The following is a 22,529-nucleotide window of genomic DNA, read 5'->3' as shown; positions in this document are numbered from 1 at the left end:
TACCTGGGTACCAGAGGCTCCGAACTTCGCGAAGCGGCGTCAACGACTGAGCGAAGCGATTACGTAAGAGGCTTGAGGTTGTTAGATTCTCGAAATGCAAAGGCTGGAAAGTTGTGTGGTGTGTTGGGAATCAAGGTGAAGGCCTTAAAGAGCGCTGCAACGGGACAAAGTAAAGAGTCAGGGATACGTGGCAGGGGCATAGTAAGCTTGTACTGTTGGAACTGGATTGTTTTGGTCCACTTTACTGATACCAATACACCCCAGCTGTGAAAGGTGAAGTCTCTTCTAGTAAGGTGTTTGGCGGGGTCAAAGGCGGAGAGAGATTGGACCATGACGTTACTCTTCCGAAAGAAACCGTAAAACGCCACCCGGCAGGCTGCCCAGAAGTTGGCGCCCAAAGATGAGTTTAGGTTGAGTCGGGATGCAAGGCGCAGAAAGAGCTCAGGCGTTATCGGTTGCTTGCGTGATCGCGAGTCTCCAAGCTTGCTTCTAATCCCCTTAAGGTTGCACGAGATAAGCCAATTGTTAGAGAGCGGATTAACGTAGCCCGCGGCATTGTGCAGGAAAACGATAATGTTGAGATACTGCGGAATGGAAGAGTACTTGTATGAGTGAGCTAGGCGTAGCGGCAAACCGTCTCTGTGCTTGCAGGCACAGGTTGGTAACCCATGAAACAATAGAAGGTTAGATAGGACTTTAGGTGAGTTTTTTATGTACGCTTAGAGGAATCCGCGAGGGAAGAAGACCGGTACTCCGCGACTTCTAAGTCCGACAGTGCTGCAGGCGATCCGAAACGCTGTCCGGCAGCGAACCTACAGTAGAGGGAGAGGTTTTAGGCGCGAGAGTGCATCTGCGATTGTGTTGTCGCGAGAAGGGACCAACAACCAAAACATGTCACGAAGGCAAGCCATTATGAAGTGATTGCGTGACGAGCTCTTGTCGATAACATGCATGACAACCTGGTTGACTGTGTGGAGAAGCGGGTTCGCGCCAAGAATTACCTCCATCAGGTTGATGTGCAAGTGAGCGCATTCGGGCATTGCCGTGGCCCATTCCACTTGTAAGTGGTCGCCGCGGAAAAAAAGCGCCTGCCCCCAGCGAGGATGCGTCCGTAAACAAGACGTCTATCGGGATGTCGTCTAAGAAAAATACCCTGCCGTGGAAGGAATCCATGAATTCCTTCCACCACGCGATATCAGCGTGCAATGCGCGAGTGAGGCGAGTTTTGCTTAGGTCTGCGCAGCGGGGCGATAGCATCTATGACGCGTCTCGTGAACGTGCGCGCGCCGCGCACAGCCCAATTCATTTTACCCGCAAGCTACTGGAGCTCCTGCTTAGTTGCGTGCGACATCCGTGAGAACTGGTTGATAAGAGCCCTAAGTTCTGCCAGTTTTTCCTTAGGTAATGAAAGCGTGCATGTTACGCTAGCAATATCTATGCCTAAAACGGTCAAGCGCTGGCACGGTGGGACCGCTTGGTCCCAGGTGAAACCTAAGCTTTGCAATAACTCAAGTAGAATTTTATGCGCCGCCTCGCATTCCTGGTACCGACGAGTAACCTCTGCGCTTCGTGCGCCGCACCGCCTGCGTTAAGCGGTTAAAAATCTCTGGTGCCTTCTTTGACCTAAACGCTAATTTGGTGTCATGCATGTATGTATCAACACTGTCACCCGTAAAGCGCCATTTACATTCCCCATCGCATTATAGGAATTAGGGTGAATAGGAACAGAGCGATACGCGCTTTTTAGATCAATCTTAGCCAAGTAGTAATTGGGCTTGATTAGCTTGACTGCGCTGTCAAGAGTTTGGTATTTAAAGTAGTTGTTTGTCATGTAGTCGTTCGCAGCTTTCCCTGGTGGCCGGCTACAGTAGTGGATAATGCGGAAGTCGGCTGAATTCGGCTTGGGAATAGCTCCGAAGGCGCTCACGATAGCAGGCTTGGCAGATCTTCGCACGTAATTGCCCGCCGCTAACTCTTGCCGTATCTGTTTTTCTATGTAATATTGCGCTAAGTCGTTTGTAGCCGATTTCTATTTATCTACTGCCGCTGGGTATAACGTAGTGTCGTCAGATACGAGTTTGAAGCCATTAGTCATGCCAGCAAGTAGAAAGTCTTTGTCAGTCTCCATCCAGTTCTTTTTTCCAGTTTGTCACGTTAAGTGGGTGTGGGTAAAGGTTAGAAGTTAGTCATTGTTGGTTATTGTGATGTCATGCTTGAAGGTGGGGTGGGTTTGCGTACAGCCTACGCAAATGCTTTTGCCTTATTTGCACCTTGATCTTTATGGACCTGATCTGCCAAAAGGTTTCACTTGCCTTGATGTCGCGATAATCACATTCAGATTTGTATAAGTTGTATATTATTAACATCAAATGTTTGTGGACAGTTGTCTGAATGAAAAATATAGGGAAAGGAATAGAAAATATAGGGAGTTTTTTTTAGATGTATGTACAGTAGGGGGTCGTGGACTCCATATAAAATAAAATTGGGTAATTCACAAATTGCAAATATATTTTCCCCATTTTATTTAATGTAAATTAAAGCAATTGGTGGGGTAAGATGTGTTGTTTAAAAAATGGACCCCTTTTTAGTAATGGATTGTTTTATGAATTTAGAACGCTATGTTAGGCTTATATTTACAAAAAAGGTGAACGACACATGCCTAGCACATTTGTCACTGTAATTTTAACGAAATATTTGGTCGCCTTGTAGGGTCTTATTTGAAAGCTGGCATTATTTGATTTGGAATTTTTTTATGACAGTGCATCGAAAATGAGACTAACATGCTGTACTACTCTATCAAACAAAATGCCACACAGGCCCATAGCCAGGGGGGGGGGGGGGGGGTTTCGGAAGAAAATCCCACTATACTGGAAGGACAACTCTAATAAAGGAAAATTAAGAACCACTGGATGCTAGGAAGAGATACCTAAGGGAAAATGGTCAGCTAAATGGTTAAACACCTCCCCCCCCCTCCCCATGCTCAAAATCCTGGCTACAGGCCTGCAACAAAATGTTTTCTTTTAACAATCAGTTGATCGCCAAGCATTTCCCAATAACGACTTAAATGCTTTGTCAACTCATAAACAAATCCCTGTCTGAGTTTTAAAACCATGAAACCAACTTTTTAAACAGATAATTATAAATATGCCTTTAAAAGGGAAAGTTGTTTTTTATCCCAACCCTGCATACTGTATGCCAATCACATGTGCACATTACTTTTTCTCAGCAGTGCCACTGTTCTAACCTAAACAATATCTACTAGAAATTCTGAGCAGTACTGCTAAACAAAAACCCAATTTACAAATTACCGCTTCGTGAACTCATTGTAGAAATATTATACAAAATGTGAATTCTTTTAAAAGGTGGTTAGCTACAGTGCTGGTAACCTTGCACCTCTCTGTGTAAGTCCCTCAAACCTCTTGAACGTGTAGTTAAGAAATACCCAGTCTTTGCTATGAGTACTAGTTTCTTTCTGTGCTGTGTCATTAAACCAATCTAGTGAAAAACAAAAGAATGGAATGTTATCATCTCTATGGCACAAACATCACAAGGCAGAAATTTAATGGGTGGGGGTTTCTTTAAGGAAATTCCTTTACCCTTTGCAAAGTTGTTGTGATAGGATTTACTAGAATTATAGGATGGAGGTACTGTCTGTCAACACATGTGCGAGAAAATGTTAAGTTGGATGAGGGTGGAAACCTTCAAACTTAATTTAAAATTAATTTATTTCCTCTTGCAGCAGGATCGATCATGGAAATTATAAAACCAAAGTAACAGTGAATTACTCTTACTTGTATCTAAATCTGTTTCAGGAAACTCATCAAAGTTTGAAGTGTCATCTATTGATTTGACTTGAATTGGAAGGGCTGCTGGCCTGTCTCTGAGGACGAAAATGAAATGACAAAAGCACATTCAACACCACCCAATATATTTGGGAACAATCGAATTAAGCAAAAAATGAATGGTTGATCTGACCAAAGCTCCTTTTCTGACCCCATTTAGTGTGGATATATGTACAGTAATTCGTCTTTTTTCCAAACAACACAGGACCAGCTAGCAGCCAACACAATAGAATTTGGCAGACCAATTGAGAAAACTCAACATAAAGCTTACCGTAAATTTTCCCAATCAACATATTTGAAAAATGGTTGTGCCCTTATATCTTCAATATTGCTTAGTCTCTCGTCTGCATTACAACACAATCTAGAAAAAAGTCATTCAATTTTTTTAATAGCTTAAAATACAGTACAGAGTTACAGCTGGGCTTAAAAAGTCATATTTTTTTTTTTTTAGTTTAAAAGCCAACAGCTTTTCACAATTTCGAGGAAACAGGTGCACTGTCTTTTGGTCATCTCGTGAAAATATCTCGTTATTTCTTTATAAATAAAAATGCCATAGTAAGTACAAGCAACAAACAAAAAGTGACATTCACATTGCTCTCACTCTCATTGCAGCTAGAATACAGCATCGCTAGTGCAGGACATAACATGGTCAAGTTAAAGACATAGGTGCCTCAGGAAGAGGTATACCTGTGAACCCCAGAAAATCGAAAGGCTTGAGAATTTTGGGGAGGGGTAGGTATATTTATTATTTGGGGAGGGGCTGGGTATACCCTCACCGGGAGTTCACAAGCTAAAGCAGCTAAATGGCTTTCATTAAGCCAATCAGCACTCAGCAGATGTTTGCAGTTTAGAAAGCTCTCACACGCAATGGTGCTACACAAGGAAAATAGGCAAAATGGCGATTTTCAATATAAAGATTTTTCTGAAGCAATAAACTGATAAAAATCGTATAAAAGCGGGAGATTTGGTGCTCTATGCGGGAGAGCGGGAGAAGAGGTCTGAAATCTCGAGACTCCGGCCTAATGCAGGAGAGTTGAAAGGTATGCAAAGGCCATTTGCGGACACAAGTATGCGGACACAAGTATGCGGACACAAGTCTGACCATGGAATACAACTAGAAATGGCTGGTTGTTGTGAGGGGAAGAAAACTGGAAAACCCAGAGAAAATCTGGCAGTGCAAATGGGAGACTATAACTAACTTGAAACATGTAAAAACTAGGAATCAAACTACTAGGAATGAAATCAAACTAGGAATGAAACCCAATTGTGATGGGGATTTATGCATTACAGAGCAATACCAGGCCCCCTATGATAGCTTGAGAAACACAAGCCTTTAGTAAGCTCACATACATTCATCAAGTCAAATCAGGGCCATGAAATAGAAATTTTGATACAATCCATCTCTCAACTGGGAATTGAACATGTTTCAAAGGCAAGAAGCCCCATATGTTGACTCGCTAACACATTGTATTGCCTATTGCAATCCTTAATACTGGCTTAATTCCCCTCACAAAATGGGGAACCAAAAGATATAAATTTAAACTTGCCTTGATATAAGGTCTCTAGCATTTGGAGAAATTGGCATTTCTGGTGGGAACACCAGTGTTTCACGCCAGTTCATTACTTTCTTATACGTCTCTGAAAGATAAATCATAGGGGTCAACAACAAGTAACTTACAGCAACTCACTTCTAATGGAAAGTTTTTGTACCTTGAGGACTCTCAGAACAGAAGGGTGGATAACCTGTAATAAAGAAAAAAGCAAACTGTTTTATCGTGTTACAAGGCAAGAACAAGGCAGAGTTTCAAGAGGTCACAAACTACTGAGAAGCCTCAAACTTATTCACATACTAGGAATACACTAAAACGGTGCAAACTTTTGGTTGTTATGTTGCTGCTTCCTTAAAATTACATTCTTTAACATGACATCAGATAATGAAATCATATAATGGTTCAAAATGGTTAACAAAGTGACTAAAAAGAATACAGACTGAAAAAAAATAAAATAAATATGAGCTTTGGATTACTAATGACACCAGTATCAAAGCCCTGATAAGTTTAAAGCTATGATTCAAACATAATCAATGCTAGTAAAAGACTGTGATATGCTTCAACATAAATCCTTATCTCTGACACACATATTGCAAGCAATCAACACAGGATGAATAGGATAGAAAAGACTCACCAATCAACATTTCATACATAATAACACCCAAGGACCAAAAGTCACAGCTTTTAGTGTAGCCTTGTTGAATAAAAACTTCTGGCGCGATGTAGTCTGGGGTTCCAACAGTGGAATATGCCTTGGTACAAAAACAAACCTTGATGGTTAACTTTGGTTTTAAACTTACTGCGTGCATTGTTATGGTACATGCATTTTTATTGGATATTGCCTAACCATACTAAGATACCTAATCAAAACATTTTTTACCTTTTCTTTTCCTCCTAAACTGCCTAACTTTGTCTAATTTTTCATTCTTTTTTCTGGCGTCAATTAAATACTCGATACTGCTACATCCCTTGTTGGCACCACCTTAATTCTCTCCCACCTACCTACTCCCCCTACCACCACACTTTCTTCTACCCCTTCCGCCCCTCACTCTGCCCCACCCTATCTTCTATCCCTACCTGTTTCTTCATCCTCTCCCCAATCTTCTACCCCCTCCCTCTCACTCTTTTTTAAAGATGAAAAATTACCAGTTGTCTCCTATTTCTTTTCCAAGTGGCAGCTCTTCGTTTAGAATCTAGGGGATCTCCATTTGCTAAAATCATTCAAACACATAGTATGTACTGTAAGCAATAGGGATCAGCAAAATTAAATATTAATGTCAACTAAACTTACAGAAATCCTTGATATCAGCTGGTGAGATGTCTCGATAGAATTCTGTTCTATGAGCTTTTTTCAAGCCTGTGCACAAACCAAAATCTGCAAGCTTTATGTGACCCTGAGGGGAGAATAAACGATATTAAAAAAAACATCGTGTAACAAAAATAAAAACATAATCAAATTGAAAATTCATACTTACTCTACTATCAAGCAATAAGTTATCTGGCTTGATATCTCTGAAAAAGGAAGATTAATAATAAAAATAGTTTAAGGCTAAAAAGGAAGCATTTGAGTGGGGCTCATATGAGCACAAAAATGAATGAAGAAAATAATTGGCAGCAAGAGGCTGACTTGAATGTCTTCATGACCACATGAATATTGACATTAAAAAAAGGGTGCAGCACTAAATACAGTATTTTGATTGGTTCTAAGAGCGTGCAGAAAAGGATGTGAGCGTGCAGAAAAGGATGTCCTTTGCCTAAAATATGCTAGCCTAATGTAGGTCAGTTTTTTTGCAATACAGCCATCCAAGCTAGCAAACATTGCATGTTACAAAGCAATACGTCCTGCAGACTAATTTCAACATGGCCAGCAGCATGTTATGGGAGTTCGAAGTACTCAACACTGGCTTTTTGGTTATCCCATTGGTATGCATGGAATGCACACATGTTCACATTGTTTTAACATGTCAATTGGCTAATCAGCCAATCAAATTCAACCAGGTTTTTACACAAGTCAAGTATTTTTACTCAGGTTTGGATCTTATTTAGCAATGTCGAGCAATGTCTTGGTGTGCAGCAAGTTTTGCCTATTAAAAGTAAATTTAGCCACTTAAGAATTCAGTAAAGCCACCTTATATCTGTTTATCTTTCATGCACACAAGAAGATAGCTAGAAAAATACATTTGCATTCACGAGTTGGCTCAAAGAGCTTTGATTATTTAAAAATAAATAAAAACTTAGTTAGCAATGTCAAATATGGTAACTAAAAGTGAATTAAATTTACAATGAAGAGTTTTATGAATTTGCAAATAAGCACTTTATCCACAAATAACCCTTGCACAAGACACACTGAAAATGACATCAGCGCTGCAGCGCTTACTAGAGCAAATACCATAATGCCTTTGGAGCTCACACTGCATAACCCTGTTGGTTACTACTGGTATATTAAAATAAAGATAATTTTCATTTTTAGTTTCATGTACCTGTGAATAAACCCAAGCTGGTGTATAGAGTCTATCGCTAGAAGGGCCTCAGCAATGTAGAACCTTGTCTCTTCTTCAGTAAAGGTATCCTTTTTCATAAGCAAGGTCATCAAGTCTCCTACCAGGTAAAATTACAAAAAGTCAGTTCATCATCATTACAGACCTTAAGATACGATGAGAAAGAGAGAGATGGAAGAAAACAAGGGAAAATTCGAAAGTAAAATATTAAAATACCCCCAGGTAAAAACTCCATGACCAGGAACAGGTAATAGTCATCTTGAAAGGAGTAGTACATCTTTACAACCCATTGATTTTCAGCTTCTGCAAGAATGTCTCTCTCAGCTCGTGCATGTGCCACCTAAAACACACCATCAAACAAACCTCTGATATTGCTTGTGAGCCAGACCAAGAAAAGACTAGACAGTGTAGTAGAGCACCCAGGTGCTTTGTACCCCTTTTGATACAGGTTAATCATGTATGATCAAAAGAAAAAATACCTCCAGACTAGCATTTTTATAGGGCTTCACTTTTTTTCCAAAGTAGACAGACATGTTTTACACTTTCCAAAACACAGGATCTCTACTCTGACTTAAAATGCAAAATAATGAGTTATTCAAAAGAGTTATTCCAACTTTTTTTGCAGATCTCTCTGTGTTTTAAACCCCATTTTTAACCAAGGAATTAAGAGACATTTATCAAACCTGTTCTTTTTCCAACATATCAGCTTTTCGAAGTATTTTCATGGCATAAACATGTCCTGTGTCCTGTTTCTGCACAAGCCGAACCTGAGAAAAGTAAAGGAGATGGTGATATCAATAAGAGAATACATTACAGTCAACAAATTTAAACAAAAAGACCTACCTCACCAAATGCTCCACGACCTATGACTTTCAAAGAATCGAAATCCTCCTTCCCAATTCTAGATCTCTTTAGTCGAAGAAACTCAGTCTCTTTTTGGGCATGAAGTTTTCTTCTTTCCTCTTTCTGATGTCAGCCATGTTAAAAAAAGAAAGCATAACAACTTTATTTTTCTGTGGCATATGTACTCCATGATTAAAATGTCATGTAATTTTGAAGGGCGAAATAGTTGAGAACAGTTAAAAACGAAAAAATCAATTTTAATCCTAAGGGATAGCACTAAGGGCGTGGTCAACAACAATTCTTACCCCTAAGAGATAGCACATTGGGTGTGGTTGAGGGAATTTTTAACCATAAGAACAATGCCTGTTTTAATTGGCTGATGGATCCTGTAATGTTATGTTAACTTTTTAAAATCTGCTAGATTTTGCCAGCTTTTTGGATTTTGGTGGCGAAAAAAAGCCTGCATCTTCAAATTATGAAAGAGAAATATAGAAAAAAGAGCCAGCAAAGACCAGAAAACAGCTATCACTGGCAGCCGGCTGCTGAAGTTGGTAAGAATTTTATACCCTAAAAGATAGGTCTAGCACCCTTGTCTACTTTTCTAGAGTCCCTTCCCTTACAGGAAAAAAACAATTTGCATGATACTTTGCGAGGTGTTTTATTGGCCAACCATAACAAAACCCAAAATATTCAAAGCTTCTGAAATTTCCCAGTTACTCAGTTACTTACATTACTGTTTTTCTGGATATTCTGGAGATCTGATTGAATACACTTCTTTGTTATAATAATATGCATCCCAAAATTGCAAATAACTAATCCTGCCTTTAACGTTAAAACGTCCACAAAGCTGTAGAAGGGGGTAGGGCCCTGGAGGCAAGTGCTCCCCTTATATTTTATGAATTATAAGGAAATGATCAGCAGGGGCATGTTTGTGCCCACCAAAATTTTCTTTATGCTCCTGTATCATGCCTCCCCTCCCCCCTATATTTCGAGGCCTGTCACAGCTCTGCCCACGGCCGTTTGAACTTGAATAGATACCAATGACACAAGAAATATCCAATTTATTTCTATCTAAGTTTGCACGTCTACAGCATAATGTTACGTGTTGTGTTCAATAGTTTATTCACAAAGAGAGAGAGAGAGAGATCAGATCTACATGGGAGTAGGTAATATAATACAGTATCATTGTGTTGTCAATCATCTAAATATAGCACTAAGAATAATCAGTAAAGTAATCACGTAACATATAACACCACAGAAACTGTGGACAGTAGAACAACAAACCTAACAAACTTTAACTCTAAAGGGAAATAAAAGACAGCTAAATTTCAAAGGGTTGATTACAAAAAAAAAAAAAAGCCAGATGCTCACAGTTCAAAATTAAAATATGAGAAAATACTTCTATCCCCCACCTCCATCCCCCATATGGAAAACAACCAATTGGGTGGTACAAAGGAGGGACCGAAATTTGAAGGCTATGAAATATTAAGTAAAACATGGTGCTTTTCCATCACTTAAATTCCCCTGCTTATCAACAATATTTTCTCAAGAGGGAGCAATGAAAAACGTTTTTCCACAAGACTGTTCTGATATTTGTAAAGTATATTTATATAAGTACTTACTAAATATATAGAAATCAAATCTCATAGGAGATTGCAAAAATGGGAAAATGCACGAATGTTTAACAAAATAACACGGAATTCGGACTATCTATGAATTTAAATCGAAAGCTTATTTGCTATTGTTATTCAAATAAACACTTTTGAATAATAACAACTAGATGATACAAATCACGAATTATGAAAGTTTGACCAACAATTTGAATAAACTGCGTATCAATTAAATAGGAAATCCGATTGATGGTTATTCCACTTGTGTTAATCAGGGAATAGAGATCTGTCTACCTTATCCTTGAGTTTAGAAACTCAACCCAGTATCGCGGTCTATAAAAAATCATGTTGCGCTTTAAATAAACTGCGAAGCCCCAGAGACCAACACACAATACTTCGCGATTGTGTGTATTTACGTCCATATATTCAACACGAACATAGCTAAAGTGATAACATATGTGCTCACCTCTGCCTCAGACAATCCCTGTTGTGTCATGGATTGCTCTAATAATTTCAACCTGTGACCCAAAGAAGAAAAGGTTAGAAACCAACACAACACAACAACGGAACGATCTAATGGCAGAAGCAAGTTATTCAGTTCGTCGATAACCATATGGGGTAGAGAGGCTTCGACAGGCAATCAAACTTCTCATATATCTCATAGGAGCTCTCAAATCAGCCCTTGACTAAATGATAATGCCAGCTGAATTGTTTGAATGGGTTTGCTTTTATCTTACCTATTTTTTCGTTCGTAATGCTGCGAAACTAAACATGCATAAAAACTCTCCAATGTCGCTTTGGTTTTGGCGACTTTCTCTAGAGTGTGGCTCGAATACGGGCAAGGAGCTCCATTGGAACCCGAAGCCGTAGCCGCACCAGCCATTCGTGCAACGGCTTTGGGTGTCAACTGCTTAGATACAGACCCAAATCGTGAAAAAATTCCTCGTTTTGCTTCAAACCCTCATCTTTCGGCAAAATCCGCCGGATCACAGGCAACGACCGAGTTGGACCTGGGCAACTTCTAACAGTTGTTCTGATTGGCTAACAGATTGGCAAGCCAATAAATGTTTATCATGTAAAGCACGATCTGGTTGGCCCGGGAAACTCTTCGCACGAGGAAAAAAAATGAAAAAAATAGAAAAAAATCGTAATAAATAGAACAAAAAAACAAAAATCGAAATAAATAGAACAAAAAAAAATCGAAAATACGAGAACTTGTCATGATTCTCATTAGCGCTAATCCAGGGATAAATACGGCTATCTTGACATTTGATTGGATAAAAGGAGCATTCATCCCTGGGTTAGCGTTGACCAGCTTCCTAGGAACCCGTTCCTGGTTATTGCCTCCCAAATGGTTCCCAAGAGGCATTTTTTTACCCTCCGACCCTAGGAAGAATAACCTACGGGCACGTGCACCTTTGCTAGGGTAAGTCTGTGACATGAGAAAATAATCCTGTGCTCGCGAAATTGAAAGAAAAAAAAGAATAGAAAGAAATTGCATATGCACTGCGAACGCCATCCCAACGAAATAGAGAGAAAACGGGTTCTGCCAGCAGGGTGGCAACAAAATCGCGATAGATCCATCAAAATCACCGGGGGCAATTCTGGCAGTCTGGGTCATTCCCCGAGCGTGCTGTTCGGGATATTCCACTTGCTCAGCTACCAGGAAGTCTGGTGCAATAAAAAGGCAATACCCGGATGTTTAGAAGAATTTTTTACGAACAGTTAGTGTGAGGGTATTTATTGTGTTCTTTGCTTGCCTGAAAGGTCAACGGGGTGTACCAAGTGTCGATGAATACGCGAGGTTGCTGAGTCGTCGTCGGCGTATTTATATATATAGATAGTTCTAATAAAACTAAAAGTTCTATTGGTTAAGCAATAAATAAATGCTAGCTCAAATAAACCATTATGAATTGATTGCATTTCTAGCATGCTATTATTTTTAAGTACTATTCTAACAGTCGTATGTATATGTTGTATCGTATTAAGTATTGCGTGACTCAAATTTTGTGGAGTATCAAGTTTATTTCTGGGAATCGCGGATATAGCTGAACAAAGATAATGTTTGTCGTTGATTTTCTCTTTGAAAATTTTAGTTTTCAGAAATTTTTGTTTCTTTTCTGTCGAACGATGATTTAAAAGAAAACACAACTCTTACGTCTGGAAGTTGCAGACGGGTACTTGCAAACGCGGGGCTCTATTAAAGTACTAGAGCGCGTAGATATGAGAAAATTTCCGTAATAATTCTTAAAATAGCTGGTGTATAAACTGTTCAGAAGTTTCCCCAATAAGTGTCAAGTAGCAGTAGTTACAACCTCGTAATCGTGCCGAGTGTTCCGGCATTTCAACCATACCCTAGTAGCCTGGTGGGGTCAATTCCCAGAAATAGGAAAAGTCAAAAATAGGAACGAGCGTCAAATAGTATCCGGAAGAACAGGGTTTATTGCAATTAACAAAAATGATGTCAATAATACATCCTAGTAAAAAGGGTACATTCTTTCAATGTTAGGGAATTTTCTCAGAGGGGGAAACTTCCTTCAAAGTCGGTTCAATGTTCGTTTTTATTTTTGCTTCATGATCCAAGACGACACCTAGGATGTTTATTTTAAAAGCAAGGAGTTGCTTCTCCCTAGAATCACTTTTGAGTTAGCCAGGACGATAACAAGAAGTCATTTGAACTGCAAACATCTCAATCTAAATTTCAAACAAGCCAGTGTTTTTAAAACAAAATTCTGCGAAGTCCAAGATGGGAAATCCTCGTATGCTCTCAGTTGTTGCCGGTACCATGGCTTTGTTCTGCCTCTGTGTCTGTGGGGACGGAGCTCCACTGCGGCCAAACCTTCTAGAGACTTACCGTAGAGTTCTTGAGGAGAAATCCAGCAAAGCTTTTACAAAATTCGTAAGTGCATCTGGCATTTATAGTGTGAATATACATGGAATAGTATCTAGTTAAAGTGTCTAGTTAAACATGCGCTCCACATCAAATTAGCGCTCCCTCTAAGGGGTAAAAAAAATATATATATATATATAAGTATAAAACCCCATTCCGCGGACCCCTTTTCCCAGAGCAAACAGCAATTACTTCACCTAGGCACCTGTTATGTTTATGGTTAGCTTCATTCCAAATGTTCATAACTGTTTTGAATTGGAGCTGTATGATGTGAACAAAATTGTAGTTTTAGAATCGTGTTCACTCGCTTATTGTATTATTTCTTGTAGGAAACTGCTTATCTTTCGAAACTACGCCCACCCTTTTGGCTGCATTTGGGGCTGCTTCAGTCCGCTGGTACCCAGCCCCTAACGGTAAGCTTTTGACATAGCGGTCAAGTTCTGTGATAAATAGTAGACATTCTTCGCGCTATGCACAGGTAGCCCAATACGACAAAGCCTATATTTACCTAGAATATCATTTTTTTAACAGAACGACAAGCATATTCTCGGAAGGATTTGTAACATTACCGGCGTGCTTCGCGTTCCCATATCTCTTGCGGTGCAGGATGAGAGAAAGAGAAATGGCCCGGCCACTGAGGTGTTGCGGGAGTTGAAAACCGCGCTTAAAGACACTCACGTGATCGCTTCAGAAACAGTGAGTCGCTACGCTATAATGAGATGATGTATATTATCAAGACTATGCGCGCCAACATAAAAAAAAAACACCAACCTCTTTTTCCAAGTCTTAAGTGCCTCTCTGTTGCCCTATAAATGGTCATTTTATTGTATTTTCTAGTACAAGTCGATGTTTGGCTCACATCCTCCAAGCTTTTCTATGCTCACTGGTCACACATTGGATCAAAAAATTCGGGTAAGTGCCTACCCCATTTTTCTTTTCTTTCTACAACTTGATTGCAAGTCGTATCTTTGCATTGACGTACATACGCAATAACAAGAATAAGGTCAAGTCTTGTTACGGGGTTCCTCCTGCTTTTTGCAGCTTTGCAGTCCCTCACTTGGTCCAACGCCCGTAGTAAAAAAAAAAAATAAATAAATAAAACAAGATCGTGTTAGTGCAGTTTGTACGGTTCGGATTTTTACGTAAAATCTTAGTACTACTCTTTACAGAGCAAACATTAAACTGACATTTCATTCTCATCTTTTCAGCCGATGATAAGTAACCCCAGCAAGCTGAATCAGATGCGAACATACGCGACGCTACAAGAGATGACTTACATAATCCCAGACGAGTTAAAGAGGCTGGCTTCCATGCTGAGTCACCCAACAGTCGCAAAATAACCCCGTGTAACGGGACAGACAACGCAAGTTGGTGTTCCATGCCGTGCATGGGTCAGATACAGTTTCTTTAGAGTAAAGGGCTATCCAAATACTTTATATTAAACATTTTTTATTTCTATTTTGTAAACAATTTTAAATATTGTATCCAGTGTTTATTATACAGTGAAATCATATCAAAGCATGGCTTGTGTAGAAAGTGTAAACCGTACAATAAAATTTTCAAAGAAAAAAAATGAGACAAACTCGACATAAATGTTTATTCGGGTACCGCAGAAAGGGAGAAGGGGGGATAAGAAGTGAATACAGATAAGTTGAAACACGGGTTTTTAAAATCCCATGCTACAAAATGTAATTGTTAAATTGTAATAGTCAAGCCAGAACATTATTAGTATTAGTACTAAATAAACTAAATAGTATTTCACGGGTTTTTAAAATCCACTCTAAGATAAAACTCCTTATTTGCTATACTGCTCACAAATGATTCAGTTATTTATTACTTTATTTTCATTTATGTACAATGTATAGGTAACTAACAGGCTACATTTATAACTTTCCCTTTGAACTATTGGCCACCTCCGCTCAAGGATGTTATTGTACTCTTGTGATTAAATGGTACTACACGCAAAAAGGACCAGTTTTAAGCACTATTGACATCTTGTTCCCTGAGTCACTTTATAACCAATCACATATCAGTGCCAGACAACCCCTGATACTACTACTAGTAGTGATTCTAGAGGCTCATTTCGATTGCAAAATAGACCTCGGGCCCCCTGGTATCCTTAGTATAGATGCGCTCAGTGACAGGCCCGTACACAAGGGGTGCGCAGGGTGCGCGCGCACCCTCCTTGGCGGCCAAAAAGTGGGTCATTTCTAATGAAGGGGTCTTCAAATACTGTGCCTTTTCCATATGATACCTATGGCTGCGCACACCCCCTCAGCCAATCCTGGGTAGAAAATGTTTAAAGCTCAATAAATACTATAATATAAAAATACAAAGGGGGTATGATAGCACCCATGTCACTCCTCGGGGGGAGGGGGAAGGTAAGCTGTAAAGATTACTTCTCATTCCCCTCGTCCCTCAAATTATTTTTGATAAATATTAAGCACACCTTTGGTATATCAAATTATATTACTCGTGTTTTCTCTATTTTGAGATAGCAATAAATAAATATGAAATCTGTATGTTACAAGACACATTTTAAAACTCCCCGCGGCTGTATTCAAGCTGACAGCCAGCGAGCTTGTTGACAAGGGGGCTCGAGGGAAAAAAATACCCCTTATAAATTTGTACTGTACTCGTACTTTGAAATACTAAGTTGCGCTGTTACAAAGAGCTGTAAATCCACGATTAGACGCACATGAATTGAGAGGGGCGTGAGTGCTAGGACGAGTCTGGTCCTAACACTCACATTGATCCTTGTGTCTTTTGGACTTTCTAAGGTTTGACTTGTGGCTGTATGCTTTTGATGTAAGCATTGACGCTAGATACGGGGACCGCGAAGGGGCCATTATAAGTGGAGGTCATAACTCCCTGCACGACCGCAGGGCTCCTCGGGTGAGCGGTGCTTTCTGGCCCGCGGGATACGGGATTGAAGGCGCTTTTTTGCTTAACGGCCTGGATCATGTTTGGCGGGAATGAGAAAATGCTGTTGTTGGAGCTAGGAGGCACACTGTTTGGAGTCGGTGGAAGGGATGGAGACTGAGGGATAACTGGAAGAAAGTGAGATATTTAGAGATAAAATGAATGAGTCATATTTCGCGGGCTTTTTCGAGCCTGCGTAGCTGGTGTTTTTTTTTAGTTTCAGAGCAGTTTTTTCTCCGACAATACGCGAAATCGTTCGTAGTTTGCTTTTTGAAAGGCTGTGCGAGAGAGCTGTTTTTTTTTCCGCCCTGACCTTTTTCCAGGCGCCCCTTACACTTGCCCCAGCTCTCTCGCGCGAAAGAGCTAGCAAAGAGTCGCTAGCAAAACAAAATTCGCGAATATAGAAAACGGCTCTGAAACTCAACAAAACCACAGGCTAGGGTTTTCTCGAAGTGCCAGTTGCTGAATAAAAGGCGATCCAAGGGCGCACGTTCTATTATCCTTGCCTTTCTCAAGCCCCCGTGAGTGTTCTACCCTGGCTTGCAAAGCATATCACTTACATGCGCCGGTGAAGTATCCAGGAGATGCCGGCACAGCCATGCAAGACAGCGCAGGAGAACCGTTACCATAACAACTATTAGAAACAGTTGCTATGGCAGAAAGTCCTTCATCAGAGCTTGCCATGACACCATTATGATGTGAATCGTGGTTAGACATATTTGTCACACCAGAGAGCGTCGCATTCGACGTCAGGCGACTCGAATTAGAAGATTGCACGACATTGTTATTCATGTCGGTTTGATCGGAGGCGTTGTCATTATGGGAACTGTATGCGATTGGCTGGTTGTCTGGAGTGATGGATTGTGTGAACACGTTGGTCATCGAGTCGGGGAGAAGTGTCACGTAATGCTGACCCCCTACGAGCGCGGGAGACTTGGGCGTGGCCAGGCCAGTGGATGCGTACTGGGAGGGGTGTACTTGCGTAGGAGTGCGAGGCATTTGATACAGTGTCTCTGCGAGATCTGCAGCTCGTTTCAGAACGATTTCCTACAGCCACAATCAACATAAAATCAATACATAACCTTTGTGCATGGGACATCACGTGCAAATTTTCGACTTACATTGTTAAAGGGTGACAAAAAATCGTGCCCCACCCCTCCCCTCCCAATCTCAAGGTGGGCGAACCTATCCCCTAACGAGGACTAAGCGAAATGGACTAGTGATAAAAATGGCGACTTACTTTAGGAATTCGTTCAGGATCACCAGGATGCCGTGGGATAAGTTTGGAGAGTCGCTGAAATCCGTAGTCAATTGTTGGCTCAACAAGCGCTGAATTCATGGAAAATGAAACAAACGGTTATAACAAGGCTTAAACATGACGCTATTTGAGAAAAAGCATAACTTAGGGCAGGCTGACGCTCAAGATGGTTTTAATTGCTATTCATACTCTCTTGTCTTTTCTGACAAGAGAGTATGATTTAAAAAAAAGGATGTAACATTCTAAGATGGAAACATATTTTAAACATAAATTATTTATTGAAATAAAGAGTTAACATTAAGGTCTAAATTATATTTTAAACTATGATTTTCCAAGGTGCCAAGGTGCCAAACTAACCTCTACAGGTCTCACGTTTTATAGCATTTTCTAGCGACCAAAGTTACCTACCTGTGTAGCCAAACTTTGCGGGAGCATATTTGCAATATTGCTTTTCCTTGTGCATGAGATAAACCTTGACCACGCCCGGCATAGGAGAGGGTGGGGCTTGCACTCTTAGGGCGTGCGGGGTTATGAACTGAGTAAAACAACATATATTACAATGAGATGCACAATTGAAATTTGATGGGTACACAATGCGCCTTTCGCCACTTAGACGAGCTATGTTTAATAACACAACGAGCTTCCAATCCTTATTTCGCCTTGATGTTTGACAGCATGCGTTCTCTCGTCTCAACTATTGTTTGACTCACCGTGAAAGTGTATTGGCGCGTATTCAGACACTTACCCGACACTTGATAAATGCGTAGTCTACGCTAAGAGGACAATAGGGTGACGTTTGGAATCCTCTTTTAAAAAGCGTTATTTAGTACCCTGGATCATATTTTAAGAAAGAGGGTAAGGCTGTGTGACGAAAGTAGAATTCGTGTGGTTGGAATTAGCCGAGGTATATGAGCACAGGCCACTTAGAGCTAGCAGAATATTGTTCTATTGATACTAAAGAGGTATTTGTGTACTTACTTCACTCCACACGATAAACGAACCAAACACCACTTGCAGCCCATCGAAGAAATTGTCACCAATGAGGATAACATTTGAGCCCCCAATAGTCCAGCCTTCATTTGGGCAGATCGCTTTAATACAAGGGTCGTCAGCTGGAATAACAAAAATTACGTTATCAGTTTCTTTCAACCTTTAGGGAGTGAACGGGTGGGGTAAGGGGATAGGGTGGGGTAAGGGGATGGGGTGGGGTAAGGGGGATGGCGTGGAGTAGGATAGAAGGGGTGGGGTAAGGGGACGGGGACGGGGTGGGATGGGGTAAGGGGATGGGGTAAGGGGGATGGCGTGGAGTAGGATGGAAGGGGTGGGGTAAGGGGATAGGGTGGGGTAAGAGGGATGGGGTGGGGTAAGGGGATAGGGTGGGGTAAGGGGATGGGGTGGGGTAAGGGGGATGGCGTGGAGTAGGATAGAAGGGGTGGGGTAAGGGGACGGGGACGGGGTGGGGTGGGGTAAGGGGGATGGCGTGGAGTAGGATGGAAGGGGTGGGGTAAGGGGATAGGGTGGGGTAAGAGGGATGGGGTGGGGTAAGGGGATAGGGTAAGAGGGATGGGGTGGGTATGGAGTAGGATGGAAGGGGTGGGGTAAGGGGATAGGATGGGGTAAGGGGGATGGGGTGGAGAATGATTGAAGGGGTGGGGTATGGGGCTTGGGTAAAAGGAATGGGGTACCTGGGTAGGCAAACATCTGTACCACCTACCTGATGTATCTTGCTCGTTACCGTCTGCTCTGCTACGTGTCCGGCGGCCATGTTTGGAATTATTATGGACAAACATGTTGTCCGAACATGCAATCATACCGTACATGGGATCTACAGACGTAGACACGTGCACCTAGAAACAAAAGAAACGTTCAGTTCTCAAAATCTACCACTCAGCAGGGGCAACCAGACGAAATAGCCCTCATCGTTAGCGGGCGCCCTAAAAGCTTCTTCTCTAGGTAGTGAGACGAACGACATGTTATAGCAGGGATCTGGTCATCAAGTATTAGGATAATGTTCTTTCTCACTCCCCAGTCGTTGTTTGCTTAGTTTATACTTATGGTTTAGAAGCCTCGCCCTGGGTGTAAAGGACTTAACTAAAATTTCCTGTGTCTGATGATGTGCTCTCCCCAGCCTTCCTTGTCTCACAGTCAACCACAGGAATACCGAAAACACGCGGTTACAGGCCCTTGTAGCAGAACTACGGAGTTGGACTTACTTGAAACCGCCGCATGTCTTTCGGGTTACCAGCATTTTTCAGACAATTCTGGTTACATTTCATAAAGAACTTGAGACAATACCTACAAAATAGATCTCAAAGTTAGTCGCCGCGCCCTTTGTGCAGACAGCACCAAAAAAGCTAATTAGACAGCACGATTTAGTTGTATGCGACACTCGTAAAACTAGAGTCGAAGAGTGTAAATCAGCCTTCAATGCTCGACTACGCCTTTACAGATGACCAAATAACGAAAAAATCGATAAAGTAACGGTGCTCGAATATTTGCACGCCAAAATTTCCACGTTAACTGTAAAATTCAGTTTTGGGCCGAACTCTTTTTTATGTAATGGCTGCATCATATGTGTGTTTTTGTACTACAAGAGTACTCTGTTGATTTTAACGGAAATACGGAAATGAGACGGTTGAGCTAAGTTGTTTTTGTGAACCTGCGCTGGCGGGTAAGCACCATATTTGGTCCTCAGGGGTGGTCGACCGAAGAAGCTTAGAATGTTCGATCTCTTTGTGTTAGGATTAACTACCAATAGCACAAAGAAATAGATAGTACGAGTTGTAGTATCCGAAAAGTTAATCCGCAATGGACAACACCATTTGTCTGCGATCATAAAATCGAACGGAAAGGGGGTGTCATTTGGTACTTGAATGGTCAAGAAAGCATTCAGTTCAAAAGACTTCCCGACTATCAAGCGAGAAGTAATCTCTAACGACTCAATATGACCCACATAAATCAATTAGTGTTGACTTGACCAATAAGGATGCAGGAAAAGTAAGTAAGGTATTAGCAGACAAACACGTACCGAGTTGAAGTAATCAGAAGTCAAACAAAAGCCACACAATAGACAAACAATTATAAGCTTTTTACATTTCAGAATAAGGGATCAGTTTGTTTAACACTGCAGGTATATTAAAAAGGCAAATTTCGCACTCGCGCCAGAATCCTTTTTTTTTTCCCCTTAGGGAACCTGTTAGTCCTTAGAGACCCGGTCTAGTTATGGTGGGATGGTCGTGTGCTGTATTTACCTGTCTACAACCACAGGGTCTGAGGGCGTTTCGTTCTTGTTCCCGCAAGATTTTTTCTCACAACAACGGCTTGAAAGAGAAATAGACAAAATATGTTGATTAGCATTCCTATACTCTTTACAAAATACGACTTAATTAGCATTGAGAATTTTGCGCAAAATAATATTACCTGCACATAACTTCGTGAGTAAGAAGAACTCTTCGCATCTCGGGGTTTTTGTCTTGCCCTTCATACGGGACGATCTAAAACGGCAAAACACTTTTTAGAAAGAGGTAATTTGAGGGAGTGGCTGCTACCACTGACGCAAATTTTATTGAAAAGCTAACGAAAAAATCCTTTATTTGCAGGCTTGGAGTATGACTGTTGGAACATACCTGTTTTGTCGCCGCGTCAATAAGGCGAACGAAAATATCTTGCTCTGTTCGAATACCTACAGGAAAAAATGATTCCTGAAAGTTATAGAAAACTATTTCGAGAAAAGTTGATAGCAGCAGTAACTGCGAAATGGTTTCCGCGCGGGAAAGCCAACAAACTGCTTTTCAGCTATGTTTTTTTTTTCAAAGAACAAAATGTTACCTCCACTGTGCCTTTCATACAATACGTAACTTTATTAAAAGAACTAACTCCCCGAGCAACAACGGTAAATAAACTCTACTGTAATCGTCACGAGACACTAGGAATGAAGAATTACGTATGAATCGTGAATAAATATCGAAGCGTGATAGCAAAAGTCCCATGACAGTTGGGTCGTCTTCTACCACCCGTACACAATACTCCCAGCGGGGCCATGTTAATTTCAAAAAGAAGCAGAAATCCACACTTCAGCGATCGCTTGCTGGCACACACTTTTCGCGGGATGATAACCACATCAAAGAACACATTCTAGCAAAATATTAGACTTACCGTTGCTGTAAAGTAGAAGGACTCGATAAAGGACACCATTGCGCACATTTTTGTCTTCCTGGAAAGGAAATAGAAATATTTCCAGTAAGGGAAAAGGTATAAAAACATTTAACGAGCTAGGGGACTTGGAGTTTTACACTTGAGAATTATAGCATCAACAAGTGTTTTATAATGGGGATGATACATTACCGGCAAATGCTCGATGAAATCTATGAACGATGCTCTCTCTATTTCAACCGCTTGGCCGTTGTGATCGAAAAATGCCAGGACAAAGTGGAAAAAGTTGCTTTTACGCAGGTTAGCTGGAGGCTGTTTCTCGAAATGGCAGCGGTCTAGAAGTCCACTCGCGGTGCTGTCAAAATTATTCAAAAAAGTTTTTTTATTTTAGGAAAAAGTAATAGGATGCGAGTTCGGTATGAAGAATTGATTGCTCATTTGCTGACCTTGTTACTTGTGGCTCTAAAACCCTGTGTTGTAAACATCCTACAACCGGCCTGTCATTCTTCATTGAGTTTTCGTCTTGTTCTTGCATATCGAAGCTCATAAATTGGTCCGCGGAGAGAATAAAAGTCGAATAATTCTCAGTCGATGTGTGATGGAATTTACTTGTTCTTTGGCGCTTAGGGACAACGTGGCGGGGAGGTCTGTTGTGAATTCTGTCCCGCTAGAGTCTCTGGTGGTCCTTCATATGGTCTCCGAATCGTAAATCTCGACTCCACAGGTTGAAGTAACGCTTTTGTTACGAAAGATCCAGTCAGAAGAGCCGAATTCAACTCCCAAAGGATTTGCTTCTGTAGGTCGTAGCAGCTCCCGAGGGAATTACGTATGTCAAATATGTAAATGATTGTTAAGATGAACCAATCAGGAGTTCCGCTTTACGTACCCTAAGTCACTTAAAGATGAAGCGGAAGTTTGGAGCACGTATCGGACTGGAACACAAAATGTGATCCTTAATCATCGT

The 22,529-nt window shown here is 41.0% G+C and overlaps 3 protein-coding genes across 3 annotated transcripts; 1 reads left to right on the top strand and 2 right to left on the bottom strand.

Annotated features, from left to right (window-relative positions):
- Positions 1-2,505: 2,505 nt before the first annotated feature.
- On the bottom strand, positions 2,506-11,369 carry LOC5514653 (serine/threonine-protein kinase 38-like). Its single transcript, XM_032384286.2, has 15 exons — positions 11,081-11,369; positions 10,810-10,861; positions 8,734-8,856; positions 8,574-8,657; positions 8,107-8,230; positions 7,873-7,990; positions 6,868-6,904; positions 6,684-6,786; positions 6,539-6,603; positions 6,027-6,144; positions 5,553-5,585; positions 5,390-5,480; positions 4,114-4,203; positions 3,792-3,880; positions 2,506-3,495 (listed from the first exon to the last, which is right to left on the bottom strand). Exons 1-15 carry the CDS (start codon positions 11,224-11,226, stop codon positions 3,371-3,373), a joined length of 1,398 nt encoding a protein of 465 aa, XP_032240177.1. The 5' UTR covers positions 11,227-11,369; the 3' UTR covers positions 2,506-3,370.
- A 1,227-nt stretch (positions 11,370-12,596) lies between these two features.
- On the top strand, positions 12,597-14,811 carry LOC116619463. Its single transcript, XM_048728725.1, has 5 exons — positions 12,597-13,242; positions 13,563-13,646; positions 13,765-13,929; positions 14,071-14,145; positions 14,442-14,811. The coding sequence occupies exons 1-5, from the start codon at positions 13,090-13,092 to the stop codon at positions 14,571-14,573; spliced, it is 609 nt and encodes a 202-aa protein (XP_048584682.1). The 5' UTR covers positions 12,597-13,089; the 3' UTR covers positions 14,574-14,811.
- Positions 14,812-15,054: 243 nt separating this feature from the next.
- LOC5514652 (transcription factor COE3) lies at positions 15,055-22,351 on the bottom strand. The gene is made up of 13 exons (XM_001634712.3): positions 22,012-22,351; positions 21,758-21,920; positions 21,569-21,626; positions 21,040-21,095; positions 20,834-20,907; positions 20,665-20,733; positions 19,627-19,708; positions 19,128-19,260; positions 18,392-18,525; positions 17,822-17,948; positions 17,396-17,484; positions 16,716-17,202; positions 15,055-16,283 (listed from the first exon to the last, which is right to left on the bottom strand). Exons 1-13 carry the CDS (start codon positions 22,110-22,112, stop codon positions 16,009-16,011), a joined length of 1,848 nt encoding a protein of 615 aa, XP_001634762.2. The 5' UTR covers positions 22,113-22,351; the 3' UTR covers positions 15,055-16,008.
- Positions 22,352-22,529: the final 178 nt, after the last annotated feature.

This window comes from Nematostella vectensis, chromosome 6 (assembly GCF_932526225.1).
Source record: "Nematostella vectensis chromosome 6, jaNemVect1.1, whole genome shotgun sequence".
NCBI lineage: Eukaryota > Metazoa > Cnidaria > Anthozoa > Actiniaria > Edwardsiidae > Nematostella > Nematostella vectensis.
The sequence above is the reverse complement of the archived record's forward strand: the minus strand, read 5'-3'. Positions and strand labels throughout refer to the sequence as shown.